At 46.2% G+C, this 27,262-nt stretch overlaps 1 protein-coding gene across 3 annotated transcripts; it reads right to left on the reverse strand.

Annotated features, from left to right (window-relative positions):
• Positions 1-243: 243 nt before the first annotated feature.
• Positions 244-27,112, reverse strand: LOC144597108 (protein LBH-like). Of its 3 annotated transcripts, none has more exons than XM_078406004.1 (4): positions 26,369-27,112; positions 24,439-24,526; positions 10,193-10,391; positions 244-5,963 (listed from the first exon to the last, which is right to left on the reverse strand). In XM_078406004.1, the coding sequence occupies exons 2-4, from the start codon at positions 24,523-24,525 to the stop codon at positions 5,875-5,877; spliced, it is 375 nt and encodes a 124-aa protein (XP_078262130.1). In that variant the 5' UTR covers position 24,526; positions 26,369-27,112; the 3' UTR covers positions 244-5,874. The 3 variants fall into 3 exon arrangements, with proteins under 3 accessions (XP_078262130.1, XP_078262132.1, XP_078262131.1); XM_078406006.1 differs by lacking the exon at positions 26,369-27,112 and adding an exon at positions 25,940-26,020; XM_078406005.1 differs by lacking the exon at positions 26,369-27,112 and adding an exon at positions 25,444-25,799.
• Between the last annotated feature and the right edge of the window lie 150 nt (positions 27,113-27,262).

Consider the following 27,262-nt stretch of genomic DNA (forward strand, 5'->3'; position numbering starts at 1 on the left):
AGGATAATGGTGAATAAGGTGGGCCAAAAATGGTGGCGTTATGGCTGTGTGGAACCACACACACATACACACAAACAAACTGAGAGAGATAGATAGATAGAGAGAGAGAGAGAGATAGATAGATAGATAGATAGATAGATAGATAGATAGATAGATAGATAGATAGATAGATAGATAGATAGATAGATAGATAGATGCATTTATTTCATCAGTAAGGAAATGACATTGAGGCCTTGTTTTCCAATCAATTTTATTTTGAAACCATATGCACATTGTACTTCAATTACAGCTCAGCAGAGCATGGGAAACCTTGTTGAACTGTTGAAACAAGAAAGTGGCACATACACTTCTTGCTGAACAAAGTACTAGAAACAAAGTCAGACCTGTCTTTTTCTTGTTACAGTATCACAAATGTGCATGCCTATCGTAAAGGCTGGTACTAAGTAGGAAATGGTCACAGAATCGAGAACTGAGTTATATGTTCTGCTGCCATATAAGGTTCTATTGCTATAGCACAAAAATGGTGAAAGTGTGAGTTCTTTGGAGACAGACAATGATTCAAACAGTGTCTTATTTGTGGCCGATAACATCATTTCAAACGCATGGAGACTATCCTATTGCCGACATTGAATTTCAGTGCTATTCTCTGATCACCACACAACACCAGTATTGTCTATTTTCAGAAAGCAAATAAATATCAGCCACTGGGAAAAGTAATGTATGCAGCAGAATGTAATTACAGATGTTTAACCACCAAAGATATACAGCTTATATATTTAATACTTGCACCTTCCTTTTGATGTGTATTTGTAAACATGGTAGTAACAATGTCACAACAAAGATAGGATATTAAGAAATATATGCAGTTCACATTCAAAATGTATCTGGTGAAGAATATTCTTTCTTCTACCTGACTGTATACCTCATCAGGTCATAAGTAATAGGAGCAGAATTAGGTCATTGGGCCCATCAAGTCTACTCCGCCATTCAATCATGGCTGATCTATCTTTCCCTCCTATCCCCATTCTCCTGCCTTCTCCCCATAACCCCTGACACCCGTACTAATCATGAATCTATCTATCACTGCCTTAAACATATCCATTGAACCTGCGAAGTTTACTGCAAGGAATAGCTGTCAGTCTTTGATGACTGCTGCCATTTTGCAGAAGGGAGCAAACTATAGCTGTGTCATTATCTTAATTATGCTTTTCCTTCTAAAACACAATGTAATTATTTTCTGTTATAAGCTGTAATAAAAATTCCCAAGAATTGAATGAATCGAAAGCAACAGTTAGACAATGTAAACGCAGGCTATGTTTAAGAACGTACTAAAAAAAAAATTCTGAATTTAAAATTAATCACCATGATGTGGAAATGGAATCAGAGAGCTGGACTAAGTGTAGGTATTGAACAAAATCAGCAACATGTTGTTGGATCGCTGCCTTGACAAAAGAGGGGCAGAGTTCAGCATCTTGTCCAGCTTCTGCTCACAGGACAACCCCAATCAAAGTTGTGGAGTCCATCATTTATACTGGACAGACACCTCCGACACCTCAACTCAACAGGGCAACAGGATCATTGTGGCACCTAGCTGCAGCCTGACAAGGCCAGATGAACCACAAACAGGTTAGGATTGGGACAGACTGGGCGGGCGGCTCAGTTGCGCAGCGGTGGAGTTGCTCCCTTACAGAGCCAGAGACCCAGGATCCATCCCTACAACGGGTGCTGTCTGTACTAGTCTACACGTTCTCCCCGTGACCCGCATGGGCCTTCTTCAGGAGCTCCGGTTTCCACACTCCAAAGACGTGCAGGTTTGTAGGTTAATTTGAAATGACAAATTGTCCCTCATGTGTAGGATAGAGGATCCCTGGTCAGTGTGGATTCAGTAGGCTGAGGAGCCCGTTTCCGTGTTGTACTTCTGAATTAAACAAAAAAAATTCAAAGTGATTTTCCAGATCTTTTGTATAAAGGTTATGTGGCAGGTAAGAGGGTCCAGAAATTAAATCCACCAATTTTCAAATGGGTAAGGTTCTGGTGTGCTAAGTGGGAGATAAGTGGGGATCAGGGGATTATGCTGCCGTCATGAATCAGGCACCAAGGACAGGCTGGACAAGCTACTGCCATACACTTGTGCAACGTCATCCCTCTTAGTTCATCTGAAACCGATGCCCAGCTTGCTCAAGGCATTTGGGGATAAAAAACTTCAAAGAATCGTTCATCCCAAATTAGTACAGCTGAAGACTTCCTTTTGTTTTCATCACTCAATTTTTTAAAAAGAATTGGACAAATGAATGAAAGCACTGGAGATGTAAGTTCAACAGAGGTAGGGTCTCGACCCGAAATGTCACCTATCCATGTTCTCCAGCGATGTTGCCTGCCCAGCTGAGTTACCCCAGCACATTGTGTCTTTTTTTGTAGACCAGCATCTGTAGTTCCTCGTTTCTCCAGTTATCATAAGATCATAAGTGATCGGGGTAGAATTAGGCCATTCAGCCCATCAAGTCTACTCCGCCATTCAATCATGGCTGATCTATCTCTCCCTCCTAACCCCATTCTCCTGACTTCTCCCCGTAACCTCTGATACTCGTACTAATCAAGAATCTATCTCAGCCTTAAAAATATCCACTGACTTTGCCTCCACAGCCTTCTGTGGCAAAGAATTCCACAGATTCACCACCCTCTGACTTAAGAAATTCCTCTTCATCTCCTTCCTAAAAGAACGTCCTTTAATTCTGAGGCTGTGACCTCTGGTCCTAGACTCTCCCACTAGTGGAAACGTCCTCTCCACATCCATTCTATCCAAGCCTTTCACTACTCTGTATGTTCCCCCTCATTCTTCTTAGCTACAGGACTCTTTCTCTGGTGCACTGGGCAGTTTTGAATCATTGCCTTCCATGTTTGAGTTTCAGTTTAGTTTAATGCCACGTGTACCGAGGTACAGTGAAAAGCTTTTGTTGCGTGCTATCCAGTAAGCGGAAAGACATTACGTGATTACAATCGAGCCATCCACAGTGTAGAGATACATGATGAAGGGAATTTGTAGATGACACAAAGCTGGGTGGCAGTGTGAACTATGAGGAAGATGCTATGAGGTTGCAGGGTGACTTGGACAGGTTGTGTGAGTGGGCGGATGCATGGCAGATGCAGTTACATGTGAGGTTATCCACTTTCGTGGTTAGAATAGAAAGGCAGATTATTATTTGAATGGTGTCAAGTTAGGAAAAGAGAACGTACAACGAGAAAAGTACAACGAGATCTGGGTGTCCTAGTGCATCAGTCACTGAAAGGAAGCATGCAGCTACAGCAGGCAGTGAAGAAAGCCAATGGAATGTTGGCCTTCATAACAAGAGGAGTTGAGTGTAGAAGCAAAGAGGTCCTTCTGCAGTTGTACAGGGCCCTAGTGAGACCGCACCTGGAGTACTGTGTGCAGTTTTGGTCTCCAAATTTGAGGAAGGATATTCTTGCTATTGAGGGCGTGCAGCGTAGGTTCACTAGGTTAATTCCAGGAATGGCGGGACTGTCGTATGTTGAAAGACTGGAGTGACTAGGGTTGTATACACTGGAATTTAGAAGGATGAGAGGGGATCTTATTGAAACATATAAGATTATTAAGGGATTCGACACATTACAGGCAGGAAACATGCTCCCAATGTTGGGAGAGTCCAGAACCAGGGGCCACCGTTTAAGAATAAGGGGTAGGCCATTTAGAACGGAGTTGCAGAATTTTTTTTCCAGTCAAAGAGTTGTAAATCTGTGGAATTCTCTGCCTTGGAAGGCAGTGGAGGCCAATTCTCTGGATGCTTTCAAGAGAGAGTTAGTTAGAGCTCTTAAAGATAGGGGGTATGGGGAGAAGGCATGAACGGGGTACTGATTGTGAATGATCAGCCATGATCACATTGAATGGCGGTGCTGGCTCAAAGGGCCAAATGGCCTCCTCCTGCACCTATTGTCTATTGAATAACATGAATAGATTAAGAAGAGCATAGTTAAAGGAAGAAATGCTGCTGTTGGAGCAGAGGTGTAAAAGAATGGAGCGGCTGTAATGTGTGAATGCAGATCCACTTCCGTGACCAGCTTGGGTTGTGCACCATCTTGGATCATTGACAAGTGAACATCATACTTTAAGCTGTCTACATTTATTTCTTAATTAATTGTACGCATAAAATCCAATTAATAAATGCTAATAATTTTTGGGGTCAAAGCTTGAAGTGGTGTGGGGTTTATTGGCACTAACCCCAATTACTTGTCACTGTTATAATGCTGTGTTGTGCACCATTGGTGTGAGTTAAGCCTACAGTTAAATCTATTAAGTCTTTCTATTCTGCCGTACTGTTGCCAACAAATCAAGGCAAACTGCTGGAAGGAATAGCATCATCATCCGGTGAGGGGAACATACAAGATGATTTTTTTTCTTCTCCTTTTCAATCAAGAAAGCAAATAACAATTTTTTTTTCTCAAAAGGTCTGGAAAATCACTTAGCAATCCTAACTTGTTTGCAGTTGAGACAGAAGTCTGGCATGGACAGGCAACGCTGGTTTTCTGAATTTAAGAGACAATGTGTCACAGCATTAAACAAGTACAGGAGCAAGCGGGAATAGCTGTGTCACTGACATCGAGATCTGAGGTTTGACACTGAAATGGTGAGGTTGGAGGAACAGTACTTTGCTGTATCCCTCAATGTGACACTGCTGGTCTGCCTGCCCGAGTCTCTGGCATTGTTTCAATTGTGTCTATATCCCTCCACCATTACAACATTTCAATAGTCCTTCCCTGTGACTACGTTTGCTTTGACTTCTCCACGATACACACACTTCCCTGTTATTATCCCATTCCCGTATATCTTACTGACAAACACCTGGTATCCCAGCCTGTTCATTCTTTAAGAGGAATATAGTACAGCATAAGAAGAATGAAAATCTGTCCTTTTTTTATCAGTTTTCTAGAAATAAACTGACATTTGAACCTGTTTATTTTATTGTGGCAGCAGTAAAAAGGATTGAAGGCTTTTGACTTAAAAATGAATCATCACATAAACATAAAAGACACGTCCCATTTAAAATATCACAAATAATCGGTGATGGTTTAGGCATTGTTTGGCCTTGTACTATTTTTCCTCCACTGTCTCTATTGATCTCGGTCAGATTTATTTTTCCTGTGACTCTGAGCTGTGCCAACTTACCAATGGAAAAAAGGCTTAAAATAGCAAGACCTCAAACTTATGTTTTTGTTTCCTCAAATTACTAACTGATTTCTGTCCAAGCTCTCTCAGGGTCATAAATCACAGTGTTAAACAGTTCCAACTTTTCAGAAACAAAGATCCTGGCCTGCAGATGACCTCTGGCATTCAAAGCCCCAAACATCTACAGCAGTTTGCACTAAGATGCAGTACTGGTGGGGCGGTGGAGCAGAATGTTCAGGTCATCTTTTGCTTATTCCCAGTTTGCGTTTACAATAAAATGTGTGGAATACTTGTGAATACTTGACTATAATGCCTATTAAACGCCAATTTAAGTAATAATCCGATCCAGTATGGTGATTGACTTCGAAGAAGAGTAAAGAGTAAAAACTACTGCCTCTGTAGCTATGTAGACAACAAAATACACAGCTGATCAAATGTGGACATTAAACTTAAATCTATACTTTATCCTTAAGGTTGAAGACACAGACAATATAGAAACAATAAATACTATCTCTACATAACATCAACCACCACATATGTAAATAATTGTCAGAAATTCAAGTACAGCTGAACATTCAGATGAAGCCTTTTGACAAACAAGTCAGTCGACTCGGAATCCCTTTTGAGGTTCTCTACCAGATTCCAGTCTGTGACCAAACCTTCACAGTGGGGTTCCAGTCAGGTGGTGCCAGCTTTTAGCTGCTCTCAGTCGAGCTTTCTGATGTTCTTTGACCAGAACAGTCTATTTCGATTTCTGGTGTCTGACTGGGCGCTGATGATACATCTAGAATGAACAGAACTAACATTACCGGTTGTGTATCTGGCCAATGGAACGCCACTGTTGTTACCAGACAGACAGGCATGATGTATTGAATGTGTAAATGCAATGTTACCTGAACATTTCACATGAGTGAAATGAAAGTTAGCTTAAGGTCATAAGTGATAGAAGCAGAATTAGGCAATTCGGCCCATTACGTCTACTCCACCATTCAATCATGGCTAGGATTGCCAACTATCTCACTCCCAAATAAGGGACAAGGTGACGTCACTGCCCCGCGCCCCACGTGACCTCACCCAGCCAGCGGCCACGTGCTTCCGCTCCATCAATGGCGGCCGCCCAGGCCAGGAGGCAGATTGCTACGCAATCTCCATTAGGCGGTGCCCGGGCCTCCGGGCCTACAGCATCTGGGCCTACAGCTAGCCCCCGGGCCTAATACAGGGTGGTCCCGTACCGGACAAACCAATTTAACCCAAAGTACGGGATGTCCCAGCTAATATGGGACAGTTGGCAACCACAATCATGGCTGATCTATCTCCCCCTCCTAACCCCATTCTCCTGCCTTCTCCCCATACCCCCTAACACCCATACTAATCAAGAATCTATCTATGTCTTATAAATATCCATAGACTTGGCCACCAAGTCAGTCAAAAACACTGTGGCTTTTCTACATAAAACCAAACAATATCTCCACGAATATTTTGACAGGCATGGGACTGAGATAACATCATTCCTCGCTGATCCATCTGCCTGATTCAGCTGACTTGCCCCCTGGAGCTTCCTGCTATAATAAGGAGTCAAACAGCACAGATACTAAAAGAGCAGTCATAAACATATGTTTATTCTAACAAATCCTTATTCCAGGGCAGACATGCAAATGCAATGTTAGCATTCATTTCCAGAGGACTAGAATATAAGAACAGGGATGTAATGCTGAGGCTCTATAAAGCCACATTTGGAATTTTGTGAGCAATTGTGGGCACCATATCTGAGGAAGGATGTGCTGGCTCTGGAGAGGGTCCAGAGGATGTGCTGGCTCTGGAGAGGGTCCAGAGGATGTGCTGGCTCTGGAGAGAGTACAGAGGAGGTGCTGGCTCTGGAGAGGGTACAGAGGATGTGCTGGCTCTGGAGAGGGTCCAGAGGATGTGCTGGCTCTGGAGAGGGTCCAGAGGATGTGCTGGCTCTGGAGAGGGTCCAGAGGATGTGCTGGCTCTGGAGAGGGTACAGAGGAGGTGCTGGCTCTGGAGAGGGTCCAGAGGATGTGCTGGCTCTGGAGAGGATACAGAGGAGGTGCTGGCTCTGGAGAGGGTCCAGAGGATGTGCTGGCTCTGGAGAGGGTACAGAGGAGGTGCTGGCTCTGGAGAGGGTCCAGAGGATGTGCTGGCTCTGGAGAGGGTACAGAGGAGGTGCTGGCTCTGGAGAGGGTCCAGAGGATGTGCTGGCTCTGGAGAGGGTCCAGAGGATGTGCTGGCTCTGGAGAGGGTCCAGAGGATGTGCTGGCTCTGGAGAGGGTCCAGAGGATGTGCTGGCTCTGGAGAGGGTCCAGAGGATGTGCTGGCTCTGGAGAGGGTCTAGAGGAGGTTTACAACAATGATCCCAGGAATGAGTGGGTTATCATATGATGAGCGTTTAATGGCATTGGGCCTGTACTCGCTGGAGTTTAGAAGGAGTCGTTGAAACTTACTGACTGGTGAAAGGCTTGGATAGATAGATGTGGCGAGGATGTTTCCACTAGTGGGAGTGTCTAGGACTAGAGGGCACAGTTTGACAGTAAAAGGACATACATTTGGAAAGGTGACGAGGAGGAATTTCTGTAGTCAGAGGGTGGTGAATCTCATTGTCATTGGGTATTTTCTAAATGGAGATTGGTAGGTTCTTGATTAGTACGGGTGTCAGGGGTTATGGGGAGAAGGCAGGAGAATGGGGCTGAGAGGGGAAACTAGATCCGCCATGATTGAATGGCAGAGTAAACTTGATGGACTGATTAGCCTTCTTCTGCTCCTATGATTTCTGAACTTATGAAGATACCCAAATACTACCCACCTCTACTTTGGTAACTTATTTTTGTTCTTGTTTGACATATTCTTATGTGAAATTCATGTAAGTATCAGCTTGTCTTCAGAGCCCTGCAAAGTTTTTTTTGAGCAATCTCCATGAATTATGCTCCAAATCATCCTCCCTCTGGTGGAAAAGTTCATTGGTTTCCTCCTCTGGCCTCAGATCAGAAACCCATTACGTGAAAATATGCTGTCAAAATAGTGTCGAAACAAGGGAGAGGTATAAAGGTCAGGACCGACCATTCTGCATCCGAAAGAGGGAGGTCGTGGGGATTGGTGCAAACATGACAGAGGTGAGTCTGTAGAAGGGACCCGACCTGAAATGCCACTTATCCATATTCTTCACAGATGCTGCCTAAGGTGGCACAGCGGTAGAGCTGCTGCCTTACTGTACCAGAGACCCAGGTTACATCCTGACTAAGGGTGCCGTCTGCACGAAGTTTGCACGCTATCCCCGTGACCTGCGTGTGTTTTCTCCGGGTGCTCTGCTTTCCTCACTCCAGATGTACAGGTTTGTAGGTTAATTGGCTTCTGTAAATTGTACCCAGTGTGTCGGACAGAGCTATTGTATGGGTGATCACAGGTTGGTGCGGACTCGGTGGGCCGAAGGGTCTGTTTCAACACTGTATCTCTAAGCTAAACTAAAATAAACCCACTGTTAGTTTCTGTCAAAATAGTGGCCTGGCCAATGGATCCATTGTTATTTTACACAAATGGTGCAGCAATGCAGATAACGGTAGAGGGGTGATTAACTGGGGACGTGTCCAAGATGCTCTGCTCATTTACACATTCACTACCTGAGACCAGCACTTTCTTGTTACCTCTTCCACTGAAACCCACTGAACTCCATGCACTTGCAGTAAGTACATAATAAAGTCCTTTCCATATCACTCATGTCCCAGATGCCTGGTTTTCCTTCAATGATGTATCCTGCAACTCATCCTTTCTGCAGTAATTGAATGCCTAATATGACTACCAAGCACCAGATATTGTTACATTCATTTCTGCAGAAAAATATATTTCACTCTGCATTAATAACGATAATGCCACTGCATTGTCGCTGTTAATACATAATGGAACATTGTGCATTGATATAACTTATATTGCCTGAATACTCTGCTTCAAAATTGTAATAATACTCTGCTGTAACAGTTTCTGAAATTCAACATTACAACAATGATATGTTTTTTAGTATAGAGATACAGCATGGAAACAGGTCCTTGGCCCGCCAAACCCAGGCTGACCATCGGTCACCCGTTCACACGTTCTATGTTAACCCACTTTCTCCTCCACTCCCTACAATTTACAAAGGGCCAATTAATCCACAAATCCGTATTTTTTGGGGATGTGAGAGAAAACTGGAACACCTGGAGGAAACCCACGTGGTCACAGAGAGAACGCTTAAACTCCACACAGACAGCAGGATCGAACCCGGGTCATTGAGGCAGTAACACTATGAACCCGGGTCATTGAGGCAGTAACTATCTCTGCCACACCAGTTTTCTTGGGACAAGTAAATAGTCAGCAAAAGCTTCTAGTTCTAATCCAACACAGTGAGTGTTTTAGGAAACTGTATGTTTATGGGCGTCAGGTGAGAACAGATTGACACCCTCTGCCGGAATCTTCAGATGAAGATTGACCGTAACTGAAGAATGTAGGAGGAATGACAGGAGTGCCTGAGGAACTGTTCCTCCACATGGTTCAAGGGAGGATTGGGTGAGGATGGCAGGAACCTCAAAGGAAAATATGTGGTAAATCAAGTAAGTGAATTAAAATTACATCATTGAGATCAGTTGCTCAAAAGATATACATATCTCCACAGTCAACTAGGGCGGCATGGTGGTGCTGTGGTAGAGTTGCTGCCCCACAGCGTTTGATCCTGACTATAGGTGCTGGCAGCACAGAGTTTGTACATGCTCCCTGTGACCATTGGGTTTTCTCCAGGTGCTCCTCCCACACTCCAAAGACGTGCAGGTTTGTAGGTTAATTGGCCCTGTATAAATTGACCCATATCCCCATGTGTAGGATGCGAAAGTGGGATAATGTAGAACTAGTGCATGGGTAATCGAAGATTGGTGCAGAATCAGTGGTGGAGAGGGTCTGTTTCCATGCAGTGTCTCTAAACGAAACGAAACTAAATAAATCACATGAGCCCATCAAAAGAAACGTGTGTTTTACCGTCCTCTGCATTTTCCGGTGTTTTTGGTTTAGAAGTTAATTCACTTTGGTGGTGTTCTTCACCTTCCAACACGTTCATCTCATCAGGAGGCCACCGTAGCTCTCCGCTCTCCACATCCCCACCCTCTGTTGGCTCAATCACAATTGATGGCAGTCTTTTTGTCATCTTGGGATACCTTTCTTGCGAATCAGGAAATATCTATTGCAAAAATAAATTGTCTTACATTGCTAATCTTTAGTTCATACTGTTTAGAGAATGTATTGGCAATGTGAAAAAGTTACATATTGCACATAATCATAATATTTTACAGAATATTGAATAGGACAAGTTGTTCTATTTTAGTAGAACCATGTACAAACAGGGAACTGCAGATGCTGGTTTACAAAATGAAGACACAAAGCGCTGGAGTAACTCAGTGGGTCAGGCATCATCTCTGGAGAAGATGTGGGGATATGGGGAAAAAAGCAGGAACGGGGTACTGATTTTGGATGATCAGCCATGATCACAATGAATGGCGGTGCTGGCTCGAAGGGCCGAATGGCCTCCTCCTGCACCTATTTTCTATGTCTATGTCAGACTGAGAAAGGGTCTCGACCCGAAACGTCACCCATTCCTTCTCTCCCGAGATGCTGCCTGACCTGCTGAATTACTCCAGCATTTTGTGAATAAATCGATTTGTACCAGCATCTGCAGTTATTTTCTTATACTATCATCATCATATCATCATCATATATATACAGCCGGAAACAGGCCTTTTCGGCCCACCAAGTCCGTGCCGCCCAGCGATCCCCGTACATTAACACTATCCTACACCCACTAGGGACAATTTTTACATTTACCCAGCCAATTAACCTACATACCTGTACGTCTTTGGAGTGTGCGAGGAAACCGAAGATCTCGGAGAAAACCCACGCAGGTCACGGGGAGAACGTACAAACTCCTTACAGTACAGCACCCGTAGTCAGGATCGAACCTGAGTCTCCGGCGCTGCATTCGCTGTAAAGCAGCAACTCTACCGCTGCGCTACCATGCCGCCCATACTATAAGGTTTGGAGGGATACGGACTAAATGCGGCAAAATGGAACAATCTTAGATTGGCCACCTTGATCAGCATGGAAGAGCTGAGCCAAAGGGCCTGTTTCCATGTTGTATGACTCGATGATTCAAATATTGATTGCATTCAGGAGATGTTATTGTTTGGAGAGATCTCTGGTGACTGAACAAACTGATGGTTTCAAATCACTGTTCTTCACAGAACAAATATGACTAGAAGAAAAAAATCTTCCAAAGTGAAATTGGCAGAGAATTGGCATTGTTTGTTAAATTCCTCTTGGCAAGACAGTGGGACATGGAATCAAGGGAGAAGCATACCAAAGACCATCTAACAAGATACCATACGGTGAACTTAGTTATTTTTAATTAACATTGAAGCTTGATTGTAACTTATTGTACCGCTCTTTAATGTTTGTTGAAGCTGTTACATAAATTAAACCTTCAGTTCGATTTATGATAAAACAAATTTGACGGAAAAAGAGCTAATAATTAAATACTATAAATTGACAATAATGGCATTTGCTTTGTTGGGACAAATCAACAGGTCAGGCTGATGTTTTTTGAAATGGAACATCAGTAGAAAATATTAAAACCTGAATGATCTTATTACTTGTTGGAATTCATTACTCTCAGTGCTTTGTCTGCAGCACATAGATTATCCGCGGGTTTCTAAGACAACCAGGTTTGTTTGTTCCACCCTTTATTCTGCACGGATTATTCAAAGAATGAAATGCTGAAGAGTGTGAGCATGGGAAGAGAAGCAGGAAACTTTGGTGGGAAAAACTTTGTGTACAAGTTCAAGGTTATTCAAAGTGCACCGAGAGAATAGTGTTCATTATTTCAGGTCCTCCCAGGTTAAGAATGACCGACATATGGACAACCTCTAGATGCAAATAGAACATAGAACAGCACAACACATGAGCAGGCTCTTCGGCCCAGTGTTGTTGCCGAACATGATGCCAAGTTCAATGAGCAAGGGGCCGGGATGGGCGGGAGTGGATTTGCCAGCATTTTCTGTTGGCTGGGGATGGGGCTTTTCCATCCTTCTCTCCCCACCACCCCATCCTGCCCCCCCACCCACTTCCCAAGCCACAACAGTCTGAAGGAGGCTACTAACCCAAGATGTCACCTATCCATGTTTTCCAGATCAGTCCCCAATTAGCATCAAGAAAGTGCCAGTGAGATACTCTCATGAACTGCGGCAGTCCTTCTGTTGATGAACTGTTGGTTTTGTTGATGTTGATGAGGAGGAACTTCCAGCATTTACACCTGGTAACAGTGAACGTTTATGTTTCCAAATCATGATGGTGTGTACCAAAGATGGACACAGAGTGCTGGAGTAACTCAGCGGGTCAGGCAGCATGTCCTGGAGAACATGGATAGGTGATGTTTCGGTACAGGGCCCTTCTTCAGTCTGAAGTCCATTTCAGTCTGAAGAAGGATTCCGACCTGAAACATCACCCATCCTTTTTCTCCAGAGATGCTGCCTGACCCTCTGAGTTACTCCAGCACTCTGTGAAACGTCACCTATCCATGGTCTCCAGAGATGCTGTCTGACCCACTGAGTTACTCTAGCACTCTATTTCCTTTAGCACAACAATCAGCGGCTGGGTTGGGGTGAGCAGTGAGCACTGGGCAGACTCACTCACTCACTCACTCACTCACTCACTCACTCACTCACTCACTCACTCACTCACTCACTCACTCACTCACTCACTCACTCACTCACTCACTCACTCACTCACTCACTCACTCACTCACTCAGTGAGGCGGCTGCCAGTTACTCTTGCCGCACTATCTCCATCTCTGCTGCTCTCCATCACACTCCGCTTGTTCATCTCTAACTTTCATGTTACAAGCGGAACAGGACCTTGTGGTCATCTGGGGACAGCCTCGAGGGTTTGACTGACGGGTGCTTTTCACCTGAACATTAATAGTATCATCACATTTGATCATAATCAGTTTTTTCTGGTCTATTCTAGTCAAATCTGCACGGTGTGGCAGCGGTAGAGTTGCTGCCTCACTGCCCCAGGGACCCCAGTTCTATCCTGATTACGGGTGCTGTCTGTACGGAGATTGTACGTTCTCCCCATGGGCTTTCCCTGAGATCTTCAGTTGCCTCCCACACTCCAAAGACCGATAGGTCTGTAGATTAATTGGCTTGGTATAAATGTAAAATTGTCCCTAGTGTGTGTAGGATAAGTGTTAGTGTACCGGGATCGCTGGTCGGTGATGACTTGGTGGGCCGAAGGGCCTGTTTCTGCACTGAATCTCTAAACTAATTATCAATTATTCAGCTGGAATTACCCGAATTTAAACTGATTGGGAATTGAATACAAGTCCTTATTTGAACCGTATGAGTTGGCTACATGCTAACTGTGCACGACAGGCTATTTATTTCAGTCCTTTATTTGATATTACACTCTTTCTTAATTCAGTTTATAGTACATGTCTAAGCAGACAGCTTATGATCACTGTGGAGGTACAAATGGCAGGAGAGTGTCTGTGACTGAAATAAGCAAAAGGAAAAGCAGCACGAGTATTTGCAACAATGCCCTCTCTTCCAGCAAACAATTTAATGCCACACACTTTTGTGTCTACATTTTATAACAGTCAAAATAGATCCTTTTGTTTTTGCATACACCGTAGAGTGATAGTGATATAGTGCGGAAACATACCCTTCAGCTCAACTTGCCCACACCGGCCAACATGTCCCAGCCACCCTAGCCCCACCTGCCCGCATTTGGCCCATAAACCTGTCCTATCCATGAATGTTAGGATAGTCCCAGCCTCTACTACCTCCTCTGGCAGCTTGTTCCATACACCCACCACCTTTTGTGTGAAAATAGTATATCAAGTATGTTAGAATTTTCTCTTTATACTTATGATACATAAAGTGAAATTTTCTCCTCCTCCCCACATTAAGTTTTCAATGAACCATCTTATTTTACAGTGTTAAGGGGCTGATCACTCTACAGCAAAACAAAATATCAGCAAGTCAAATATCCTTCCCAACTCAGTGAAGGAATTGAAGAGAATGGGCCCAACAGAGCAGTGATCTGCCATTTTAATTTATTACCATAGCATATCTACCGCACTTAGTTTCTCTTTAAGGTCTTTATTTAATCTGGTTACGGGGAACGGAAACTGAGCTTGATAAATTATTGTGAATAAAAAATAAACACTGGCCATGGTTATACAATATAAGAAAGACGAGCTGCTGGGAACTACGTGACTGGTTTAAAGAGTCCAATTCTTGAGTGGAAGGGTGAATGAGCAGCACATCGGAGCTTCCATTATAATTTACAATCAAACTAAGTCAAAGTAGTTTTGTGAAAGTGGAATCATGTTTGACAAATTTGCTGGTTCACAAGTTATAGAAGTTCAATGAGGCCATTCGGTCCATCAGGTCTACTCCACCATTCAATCATGGCTGATCTCTGCCTCCTAATCCCATTTTCCTGCCATCTCCCCATAACCCTTGACACCTGCACTAATCAAGAACTTATTATTTGAGCTTATAACAAGCAGAGTTGATAACGGAGAAACAAAGAATGGTAGATGCTGATTTATACCAAAGATAGACACATAGAGGTCTGAAGAATGATCCCAACCCGAAACGGCACTCATCCTTTTTCTCCAGAGATGCTGCCTGACCCGCTGAGTTACGCCAGTATTTTGTGTCTCTCTTTAGAAGACTAGTGGAAATGCAGTGTATTTAGATTAGAGTTGGTAATGTATCCATAATGCATTCAATAAAGTGCCACACGTTTAGAGATACAGCGCGGAAAAAGACCCTCCAGTCCACCGAGTCTGCTCCGACCAGCGATCCCCGCACATTAACACTAGGGACAATTTACACTTATACCAAGCCAATTAACCGACAAGCCTGTACATCTTTGGAGTGTAGGAGGAAACCGAAGACCTCGGAGAAAACCCATACAAACTCCGTGCAGACAGCACCTGTAGTCGGGATGGAACCCGGGTCTCTGGCGCTGCATTCGCTGTAAGGCAGCAACTCTACCGCTGGGCCGCCCACATGGAAGGCTAGTGCATAGAAGTTGGTGGTCATGGACAGGCGAAGTGTTAACATGCACTGGATGCTGGTTATCTCACAGGACACATAGAAGCACAATAGATACGCATCTTCTAGGCCGGAAAGCTGCAACCCTCCAGAGCACCCCTAGGATCAGTCTTTATCCATCAGTCACTTTTAGTGAGGTGGAGGGAAAGTATATAAAATATCCAAATTTGCTGATGTCATGAAAATAGGTGGAAGTGCACAAAGTGCTGGAGTAACTCAGCGGGTCAGGCAGCATCTGTAGAGACCATGGATAGGTGACGTTTTGGGTCAGGACCCTTTTCCAGACATTTTGATGGGGGAGGGGAGAAGGCTGGAGCGGTGTGGGCAGGACAAAGCCTGGTGAGTGACAGGTGGATACGGGTGAAGAAGAGGGGGTTGGTAGCAGAGGGTTGGACAAAGGCTAGGGATGAACAGACAAAAGGTGTAAGATAAGGGTGGAAGAGGATTGAACTGGGCGGCACGGTGGTGCAGCGGTAGAGTTGCTGCCTTACAGCGAATGCAGCGCCGGAGACCCGGGTTTGATCCCGACTACGGGCGCTGTCTGTACGGAGTTTGTACGTTCTCCCCATGACCTGCGCGGGTTTACTCCGAGATCTTCAGTTTCCTCCCACACTCCAAAGGCTAACAGGCACGTAGGTTAATTGGCTTGGTAAATGTAAAAATTGTCCCCATTGTGTTTAGAATCGTGTTAATGTGCGGGGATCGCTGGCCGGCGCAGACCCGGTGGGCCGAAAGGCCTGTTTCCGTGCTGTATCTCTAAAACTAAAAACTAGAGCAGCAGGTGGAGTCTTTAATTTAGTTAAGTTTAGAGATACAGCCTATCAGCCCACTGAGTCCACACCGACCACCGATCACCCCGCACACTAACACTATCCGGCCTTCTCCCCATATCCCTTGAAAGCATCCAGTGAATCAGCCTCCACTACCTTCTGAGGCAGAGAATTCCACAGATTTACAACTCTCTGGGTGAAAATGTTTTTCCTTTTCATTCTAAATGGCCTACCCCTTATTCTTAAACTGTGCCCCCTGGTCCTGGCCTCCCTGTAGATTAGTGTAATGGTGTTACTCATGTTATGCGACATACTTTTGTAGTTACGCCCCAGTAGCTTTTGAGTGACCACTGCTTGCGAGATTCGGGTTAGTGCAAGTGGAACGTGAGGTCGTGCTTGCTATGTAGTTAATAAAGTCTTTGGATCGTTATCCAGGTGTAAGGCTTCTGTTATTATACGATCACCACAACACTCCCCCAACATCGGGAACATGTTTCCTGCCTTGAGCGTGTCCAATCCCTTAATAATCTTATTTGTTTCAATAAAATCCCCTCTCATTCTTCTAAATTCCAGTGTATACAAGCCCAGTCGCTCCATTCTTTCAACATATGACAGTCCTGCCTGCTGTACCTGCATGCTTAATTTCAGTGACTGATGTACAAGGACACCCAGGTCTCGTTGTACTTCCCCTTTTCCTAACCTGACACCTTTCAGATAATAATCTGCCTTCCTGTTCTTACCACCAAAGTGGATAACCTCACATTTATACACATTAAACTGCATCTGCCATGCATTCGCCCACTGACACAACCTGTCCAAGTCATCCTGCATCCTCATAGCATCCTCCTCACAGTTCACACTGCCACCCAGCTTTGTGTCATCCGCAAATTTGCTAATGTTACTTTTAATCCCTTCATCTAAATCATTAATGTATATTGTAAATAGCTGCGGTCCCAGCACCGAGCCTTGCGGCACCCCACTAGTCACTGCCTGCCATTCTGAAAGGGACCCATTTATCCCCACTCTTTGTTTCCAGTCTGCCAACCAATTTTCTATCCATGTCAATACCCTACCTCCAATACCATGTGCTCTAATTTTGCCCACTAATCCGAGACCTTATCAAAGGCTTTCTGAAAGTCCAGGTACACCACATCCACCGGCTCTCCCCTGTCCATTTTCCTAGTTACATCCTCAAAAAATTCCAGAAGATTAGTCAAGCATGATTTCCCCTTCGTAAATCCATGCTGACTCGGAACAATCCTGTTACTACTATCCAAATGTGCCGCCATTTCATCTTTTATAATTGACTCCTGCATCTTCCCCACCACTGATGTCAGACTAACTGGTCTATAATTCCATTTTCTCTCTCCCTTCTTTCTTAAAAAGTGGGATAACATTAGCTACCCTCCAATCCACAGGAACTGATCCTGAATCTATAGAACATTGGAAAATGATCACCAATGCATCCACGATTTCTAGAGCCACTTCCTTAAGTACCCTGGGATGCAGACCATCGGGCCCAGGGGATTTATCAGCCTTCAGTCCCATCAGTCTACCCAACACCATTTCCTGCCTAATGTGAATTTCCTTCAGGTCCTCCGTCACCCTAGGTCCTCTGGCCACTAGGACATCTGGGAGATTGTTTGTGTCTTCCTTAGTGAAGACAGATCCAAAGTATCTGTTCATCTCATCTGCCATTTCCTTGTTCCCCATAATAAATTCACCTGTTTCTGTCTTCAAAGGACCCACATTTGTCTTAACTAATTGTTTTCTTCTTCACATACTTATTAGTACTGGTCTCAGAGGTTATGGGAAGAAGGAAGGAGAATGGGGGTTGGGAGGGAGAGATAGATCAGCCATGATTGAATGGCGGAGTAGACTTGATGGGCTGAATGGCCTTATTTTTTCCTATCCCTTATGAGATGGTGGTTCACACTGAAGATCAGATGCTGTCGGACCTGCAGGGTTTTGCGTCTATCTCCAGAGTTTTGTGTCTATCTTTGAGAGTGAGGACAGACAGAGGAATATGTTGCCATGAGGATGTGTGGACTCTGACAGTGGATGCAGATAGGTGGAGTGTAGGGTGTACACTGTAGGTAAATGGGAGGTCGTGTACTTCTATAGGAGGGAGCAGAAGGCAGACTATTATCTAAATGAGATAGCGACTGTGAATGACTGGCATTCAGCGGGATCTAATGTTCTCCTGATGAAACACAAAAGATTAGCGTGCAGCTGAAGCAAGTAATTAAGAAGCAAATGAGATACTGGTCTCTGGGGTTTAAAAATAGAGACTTATTACAATTGCATAAGGTGTTGCTGAGCTGCACTCGGAGAGCTGTCTGCAGATTTGGTCCTGTTATTTAACAAAGGATATCCTAGCAGTGGATATTGCCCATGGTTTAACAAAGGTAGCTCCTGTAACGAGAGGGCTAACGCACATGACTGAAAAGGCCAGGCCCATGTTTTTTGGAGTTTAGGAGATTAAGGGACAATTTTATTGAAACATGTAAGACATGATAAGGTAGATGTGAAGCTGCTTCCATGAGTGGGGGAGTCTCAAACAGGGCATAGTTTACAAGGTAACGGGGTGGTTAGTTAAAACGGACATACAGTCATGTGATAGGAGCACAATTAGGCCATTTGGCCCATCAAGTCTACTCCGCCATTCAATCATGGCTGATCTATCTCTCCCTCTCAACCCCATTCTCCTGCCTTCTCCCCATAACCTCCGACACCCGCACTAATCAAAAATCTATCTACCTCTGCCTTAAAAATATCCATTGGCAGCCTCCACAGCCTTCTGCGGCAATGAATTCAACAGATTCACCACCCTCTGACTAAATAAATTACTCCTCATCTCCTCCTTAAAGGAACGTCCTTTAATTCTGAGGCTACGACCTCTAAGTCCTAGACTCTCCCACCAGTGGAAACATCCTCTCCACATCCACCCTTATCCAAGCCTTTCAGTTTTCAGTATGTTTCAATGAAGATCCCCCCTCATCCTTCTAAGATCTAGCGAGTACAGGCCCAGTGCCAACAAACACTCATCACATGTTAACCCAAATGCATAGTAATGTCCTCTCACACAAGCCTCTGGAACTCTAAACTCCAGCGCATTCTGAAGACTAGATCGCAGAAGGTTTTAAAGAGGTGCCATGGTGGCACAGTAGTAGAGCTGCTGCCTTAAAGCACCGGGAATCCGGGTTCAATCCTGACTATGGGTGCTCTCTGTGTGAAATGTGTACGTTCTCCCTGTGGCCTTGTGGGGTTTCTCTGGTTTCCTCACACATTCCAAAGACGTGCAGGTTTGTAGGTTAATTGGCTCTGTAAATTGTAAATTGCCCCCAGTGTGTAGGATAGTGTTAGTGTAAGGGGTGATCACTGGTGGGCTCGGACTCGGTGGGCCACAGGGCCTGTTTCCATGTTGTACCACTAAAGTAAAGTCCAAAGACATGCATCGGGATGTCTACGCACACAGGGTGCGGTGTCACTCTGGAACTCTCTACCCAGGAGCACTCTGCCTTGCCGCGACGGTGATGACTTGCGGCTCGACTCACGGTCGATGAGGGGGGAGGGGAAAAGCAATGGAGGAGCTGGCCTGGTGGGGGGAGGGGAAGAGCAATGAAGAAGCCGGCGTGGGGGGGATGCCGTGAGGGGGGAGGGGAGGAGCAATGGAGGGACCCGCCGTGAGGGGGAGGGGAAGAACAATGGAGGGACCGCCGTGAGGGGTGACCGCCGTGACTTGTAACTTTGTCAACGCCGTAGGTGGCTGCTAATTGTACACATTGGGTACGCCAGCAAAGAACCTCACTGCCCCTGGTCACATGTGACAATAAAGTATCCATACTCCATTCCATTCTGGAGCTGGATTGCAGGTTTTAAAGCAGCAGTGAATAAGTCTTTGAAAGACCAGGGAATGTAGTGCTGCGTGGAATTGGCATGGAAGTGGAGATCAGGTTTGGGGCAGATCAGCCATGATCATATGAAGGGCCACTCCTTGTGTGTTACTTAGTGTGTCTAGCAGGCTTCGTAACATCAGCTAGTCAAACTCCTGCAAGGAATGGAGCTTTCTCCTTCTATTCTCCCCACATACACCATCTTGTTAGACCATTATTCTTTTAGTTTAGTTTAGTTACAGCACGGAAACAGGCCCATCGAGTCCGCACCGACCAGCGATCCCCGCACACTAACACTATCCTACACACACTAGGGACAATTGTTTTTTAACATTTACTCCAAGCCAATTAACCTACGTCTTTGGAGTGTGGGAGGAAACCGAAGATCTCGCAGAAAACCCACATAGGTCACGGGGAGAACGTACAAACTCCGTACAGACAGCACCCGTAGTCGGGATGGAACCTGTGTCTCTGGCGCTGTGAGGCAGCAGCACTTACCACTGTACCACCAGTAGCAAACATACATGTAGCCTGCCCTAACAGCCTTAACCACTCGACAGCAATAAAATCAGCTATTCTAATTTCCTTCCCCGCTCAGTGTAGGAAATGAAGAGAATGGAAAAATGTATTCCTCTGGTGCAGAATACTCCCACGTCCATCTATTACCACAGCACATCTACTGCCACTGGATCCTTTAAAATCTTTACTTGGTCCAGTTCCATTCTACATTGAACGGACGATGTGCTTGTTTCATTATCATGAATTAAAAAATATTTAAACATTGACTGTGGTTACACAAGGGAAGAAAGGCGAGGTGCTGGCAAGTCTGTGACTTCCCATAAATAGTTCCATTGTGCTGTGGGAAGGTGAAGCTATCTTGGCACCTATCTGCATTGCCTGTTTATAGAACTCCCACTGGAATGTGTGTTTCCTAGCTTGATGCTCAACTGTGGAATTTAAGCAAGTCCAAACCCTCATCCTTCTCTAATCAGCTCCAAGTTTGAAGTTGGCAAGCCGATGATTTTTATACCTTTGCTAAAGACAAAGTGTTGGAAGATATCAGTGGGTCAGGCAGCATCTGTGGAGGGAATGGACAATGTTTCAGGTCAGCACTTCCACAGTCTAAAGAAGGGCTCTGCCTCTGAACACTGTCTGTCCTTTCCCTCCACAGATGCTGCCTGACCCACTGAGATCTTCCAACACTTTGCTCAAGATTCAAGATTCCAGCATCTGCAGTCTCTTGTGTCTCTGCTTTTCTCACTGTGTTATTGTCACTCGTCTGAAGTAAATAGAATGAAAAGGAAATAATCTGCATTTCATGTGGAACCAATGTGAGAGCACATTATGTGGGCTTCTCCGTCACTTCCCGAAGCATCCACTCTTTGTTCTTCCTTCAGCCACTGCAGCCTCTTCATCCATGATAACCTTAATATCCTCATCAGCTTGTTATCTTCACTACTGCACACAGAGTGCTCTCCTTTCCACCCTGAACTTTCATCTAAACCTTCCACCCATACAAAGATGAATCTCGACCACATCCACCTGGCCCATCCATTCCCATCTTGGTCTCAATCACAGCCAGCTTTCTCCAAAGCCTTGCTTGTAATCTTCACTAACCACGTTGCTTTCCCTCCTTCAGTGCCACTACTGCTACATTCATCATTGGGGAACAATTAGCCTCCTCTAACTTTCATGCAACCCAGTCGTGACAATCTTTAGAACATGAGTATAGAACAGAGCAGCACAAGAACAGGCCCTTTGGCCCACAGTGTCCGTGTCAAACATGATACCAAGACTAACTCTTATCTGCCTGCACATAATTCATATCCCTCCATATCCATGTGCCTATCAAGTCTCTTAAATGCCACTGTCATACCTGCCTCCACCATGATCCCTGGCAGCACATTGCAGGCCCCGCCACCCTCTGTACAAAAAGACTTGCCCTAAACATCTCCGTTACCCTTTGTCCATCTCATGTGGGCAGCACAGTGGCACAGCGGTAGAACTCCTGCTTACAGCGCAACAGAACGGGGTTTGATCCCGACTACGGGTGCTGTCTGTACGGAGTTTGTATGTTCTCCAAGTGACCTGCGTGGATTTTCGCCGAGATCTTCGGTTTCCTCCCACACTCCAAAGACGTACAGGTTTGTAGGTTAATTGGCTTGGTATAAATGTAAATTGTCCCTAGTGTGTGTAGGATAGTGTAGGTGTGTGGGGATCGCTGATCGGTGCAGATTCAGTGGGCCGAAGAGAACTTATCTCTATAAAGTAAGCTAAATCACATCTTAAAACTATGCCCTTTAATATTTGTTCTCCATCCTGGGAAAAATGTTCTGACTGTCTATCCTATCGATGCCTCTCATCATTTTCTATACTTCTAGCAAGTCTTCCCACAACCTTTGACATTAAACTCTTGCTCATCCAACTTCTCCTGCTGGCCAGACATTCACTGACCCTGTCGATGGTGTTCATCCTTGTTCTGAAGTTAGTCACAAAATGCTGGAGTCACTCAACATGACAGGCAGCATCTCTGGATTGAAGGAATGGTTGACTTTTCAGGTCGAGACCCTTCTCGTTCTGTTGGTCTACTTTGTATAAATAATGGATATCTATTATCCTATTATCTATTATTTAGACATTATTTATTTATTTCCAGTTCTAGTTATCTCTAAAGTTCAAATTACATCCTTGGTGACTGTAATTGAAACATGTTGCCCATCCTTGGCCTCTGGAGAGTCATACAGAGGGCAATGGGCATGTGGAACAAGCTGCCAGAAGAGGTAGTTGGGATGGGTACTAGACCAGCATTTAAAAGACACTTGGACAGGTACATGAATAGGAAAGGTTTAGAGGGACATGGATCAAACATGGGGAGGTGGGACTAGCATAGATGGCGATTTGGTTGGCATTTACAAGTTGGGCTGAAGGGCCTGTTTCAATGCTATTTGACTTTATCATCCCTCATCTACATTAGTACTACTCAAGGACCTTGAAAGAGGTGATCAGACAGATCTTTGATAATCCTGATGGAAATCACCCCAATTAGTTTGCTATCCATCCCCACATGATCTCTGAGGTATAAATGACATTAGCTCTTAGGGCTAACGGAATCAAGGGATATGGGGAGAAAGCAGGAACATTGTACTGATTGTGGATGATCAGTCATTGAATGGTGAATGGTATTGAATCATATTGAATGGTGGTATTGGCTCGAAGGGCCGAATGGCCTACCCCTGCACCTATGTTCTTTGTTTCTATGATATCCTCGGTCTCTGTAGATTCAGACACGATCAGCACCTGGTCCTCCTCCATCAGCTCATCTCCTGGTGTTGGTCTAGTCAGTGACTGAAGCCACTTGGTGAAATATGTAACTGTGATCTCAGATCTAGTGCCCAATCTGGGAAATGTGGAGACAAGCCATCATTGTCAAAGACAGACACAAAGTGACAGAGTAACTCAGCGGGCCAGGCAGCAAATATTTCCCAGCATTTCCTTTATGGAGAATCATACGAATTATCCAGGAAAATATTGAAATCGGGAAGGCTGCGTTGTCTTTGTTTGATTTTCCACGCTGCATTTGTTTCTAATGGACTGATGAATATATATATATATATATATATATATATATATATATATATATATATATATATACTGCGAAATAATTCTTCACACTGGATGACTGATACCAGGGATAAAAATAACCTCATCCACTAACACAAGTGGTAGCTTCTATCCGTGCTTTGTCTCCATTACAGCAGTGCTCTCGTTCCATACCCACTTCAGTAACTGGAGAGCACTTCGGGGTGATTTGGTGTTGGGAAAGGGTGCATGTAAATCCAACTTTCCTCCTCCTTCCTCGTAGCAAACAATGATTGATGTGTGACTGAGGGCAGGAGCAATGTCGGGCTCTGTGATCATACCATTTAGTAGGTTACAACACTGGATATGAACACTGAATTCTCTACGTTTAGGTATCCTCTAAAAACCCCACTCCCCTCCCCCCCCCCCCCCCCCCCCGTGCACCTATTTATCCCCTCCCCCTCTACCCACATCCTGTCCTCCGGCTTCACAATTTGCAACTCGTCAATCTTCCTGTCTCACACCGTTTGTTTTATTCTCCGTCCTTTGTCCCACCCTATTTGCCTGTCAACACCCCCCCCCCCCTCGCCTGTACTCACCTGCCTCGCCCCGCCCAGCCTTCCCTCCCTCCCACCCCACGATCAGTCTGAGGAAGGGTCCCAGCCCGAAATGCCTGGCCATGTTCTCCAGAGATGCTGCCTGACCCGCCGAGTTATTCCAGCACTCTGTGTCCTTTTGTGTCTGAACCAGAATCTGCTGTTCCTTGTTTCTACACAGAGCTCTGTGTATTTACTCTTCGCACAGATACCCACACACACTCTGCACACCCACACACACTCTTACACGCACACACATACACCTACCTGAAAAGGCAGACTGCCTTCCTCTGAAGTCTGGTTTAAGGTAAAATCCTCCATTACAGGCTCGCAACCGCTCATCACTTCCGTCATTCTGAAACATAAAAGTACTGAACAGTTTGCAAACCCGGCAGCCAAATGTAGCATTGATTGTGTGAACGTTATTGACGAGCCCGCGGTGCGAGTCAGTGGAACGGGCAGTTGAACCGTCGAGAAAGAAAATAACGAATACACACACGGGGGGGGGGGGGTTAAAACTGCTTTAAAAACCACCCCTTCAGTCGGTCCAGAGGAGGACAGAGACGGGATATCACCAGAACAAACGGGGTGGAGAAGATTTCATGCAAAGATAGTCAGCTGGCTGGAATTGTCAGCGCAGAAGGTGAACAGACGCGTTGTTCAGTGTGGAGATGAGAAGACAAAGCCAGACCCTTTATGTTACAAAGAATGGCCGGGACTGGACTGGACGGACACTCCGGACAGCCAAGCTCACACTCCCCACACCTCCGCGGGTTCCCCACAGAAATCCCTTCAGAAGTCTTGTCTGCAAAGGAATTCATCGACAATGAAACGGCATTCCAAAACTTCACACTTTCTAATGGGGTTGTGAGTTTCTATTTCAGACGAGAAACATGCCCAGTCTCGGCATTACCCGGAGCAACGCTTCCCCACTCCATCAATGCATCGCCTTGCTGACTGGTCACTGGGAGAGAGAGAGAGAAAGAGAGAGGGAGGAACACAGTCGGCTTCTCCGGCCCCACTGGCGCCCCACTGTAACCCCACTGTAGCTCCACTGGCGCCCCACTGTAACCCCACTGTAGCTCCACTGGCGCCCCACTGTAGCTCCACTGGAACCCCACTGGCACCCCACTGTAACCCCACTGTAGCTCCACTGTAACCCCACTGGCGCCCCACTGGCACCCCACTGTAACCCCACTGTAGCCCCACTGTCGCCCCACAGTGTGCGGGCCGGCCGGCCGGCGGTGACAAGCACACAGACACCATTCCTACCTCGGGATGTCAGCGTGAGACGTTCCGCCGGCCCGGGGCTGGGGCTGGGGCTGGAGCTGGAGCTGGGGCTGGGGCTGGGGCTGGAGCTGGGGCTGGGGCTGGGGCTGGAGCTGGGGCTGGGGCTGGAGCTGGAGCTGGGGCTGGGGCTGGGGGGGGGAGCGGCTGGAGTGCGCTGCGCTGAGCTGAGCTGAGCGGACCCGGCTTGCCGCTTGTGCAACACGACTGGCAGCTCCCTTGTGCCTTCAGCTGCGGTGACCTCGGCTCACAGGACGTAGTGACTGCGAACCGCCCCAGGAGGCAGGACACCGACTGCCCATACACCCCGCGACGGAGGGAGGGAGGGAGGGAGGGAGGAGGGAGAGGGAGAGGGAGAGGGAGAGGGAGAGGGAGAGGGAGAGAGAGGGGGAGGGGATGGGAGGGGGAGGAGGAGGGAGGGAGAGGGAGGAGGAGGAGGGAGGGAGAGGGAGGAGGAGGAGGGAGGGAGAGGCTCCCTCACCATCTCCACATCACCAGCGACCCGGCCCCGGTGGGGGATGCGCTGGACTCTTCAGACCGGCTGTAATCGGGCCGGCACCCGCTCTCCTAGAACCATGGGGGGGAGGGGGGGGGGAGGGGGGTGAGGGGGGAGGGAGGGGGAGGGAGGGAGGTAGGGAGGGAGGGAGGGGGAGGGAGGGAGGTCAGATCAACGGAACCCTGATTAAAATATCTGGTGTGTCATTACACGGGGGGGGGGGGGGGGGGGGGAATCAAACATCTGCACATAAACAATAGCAGAAACTGACTGAAATTGGTTGTGATTTGTACATGGGTTGGGATGAGGGGCCATTACATGAAGATTTGATGTGCAGTTGTGCGCCGGCTGCTCGCTCTATTGTGCAGGAGAGGGAAGTTTGAGGCGGCGGGGCGAGTGTTTTTCATCACTTACCTTGCGACCCAGAGCCAGAGGCTGGCGTTCAGCGGCTCCACTGGCGGTTCAGCGGCGTGGTGGTGGAGGTGGTGGAGGTGGTGGAGGTGGTGGAGGTGGTGGTGGTGGCGGTGGTGGTGGTAGTGGCGGTGGTGGAGGTGGTGGTAGTGGCGGCGGTGGCGGCGCTCCGGACACTTGTGTTGTCCATGTATTTGCACCCTTCTCGTAGACGATCACCACGGCAGGCAGCACAGTGAAACCGTCTCCTCACAAAGCACCAGGCTCTTCCCCCTTCGCCTCTCCCCCGAAGAGGTTAAAGTCGAAATTGAGTGCGCTGGCCGTGACGTCTTATTGCATCTCTCTCCAGATTTGCCCTTTGGAAAGTTTAAAATATTCACCAGTGTCGGAATGGGACCGACGCACCGAGGAAAGGTGTTTGAGACAGGCAACCATTCAACATGCCAACATCTGACTGGCACGCTTCCAGCACCCAATTCTCACATCAATGGGAACCGAGCAAGGAGATGTTAAATCAGATGGTTCACGGTTCACAGATTGCCTCCTTCCTCGCTGCTCCTTTTAAACCCTCGAATTGTGCTTTGGCCACTCGTTGATGGCTAACGTCTGCGAGAAACGGTTCATGGCTGTGGAACTTAGTGCTTATCGACAGGCAGACAGTGTCGTTTACCAGCAATAAACACAGCTGAGTAATCCCAGTCTCCTTGTCCTTGGCTGTTAGTGTCTTTGGATGTGAACGCCAGCGATTGTCCTTTAACCCATCCCAAGGGCCATACACAATGGTTCCGAGGCGAGCGAGCCTTTAGGTTTAAGGAGGAGGCACTTGGGGGTTTGAAGTTATCATTGGGAATGTTGGGGGGGTAGATAGATAGAGAGAGAGAGCAAGTCCCAACTGTT

This window comes from Rhinoraja longicauda, chromosome 10 (assembly GCF_053455715.1).
Source record: "Rhinoraja longicauda isolate Sanriku21f chromosome 10, sRhiLon1.1, whole genome shotgun sequence".
Classification (NCBI taxonomy): domain Eukaryota; kingdom Metazoa; phylum Chordata; class Chondrichthyes; order Rajiformes; family Arhynchobatidae; genus Rhinoraja; species Rhinoraja longicauda.

Bases quoted from the DNA above. Each gene is read 5' to 3' on its own strand.
- LOC144597108 (XM_078406004.1), bottom strand. From the start codon at position 24,525: ATGACGGAAGTGATGAGCGGTTGCGAGCCTGTAATGGAGGATTTTACC. The intron at 10,392-24,438 runs GTAGGTGTATGT...TTTTTGCAATAG, and splicing joins AAGGCAGTCTGCCTTTTCAG to ATATTTCCTGATTCGCAAGA. The intron at 5,964-10,192 runs GTAAAACACACG...TGTTCATTCTAG, and splicing joins ACCGGAAAATGCAGAGGACG to ATGTATCATCAGCGCCCAGT.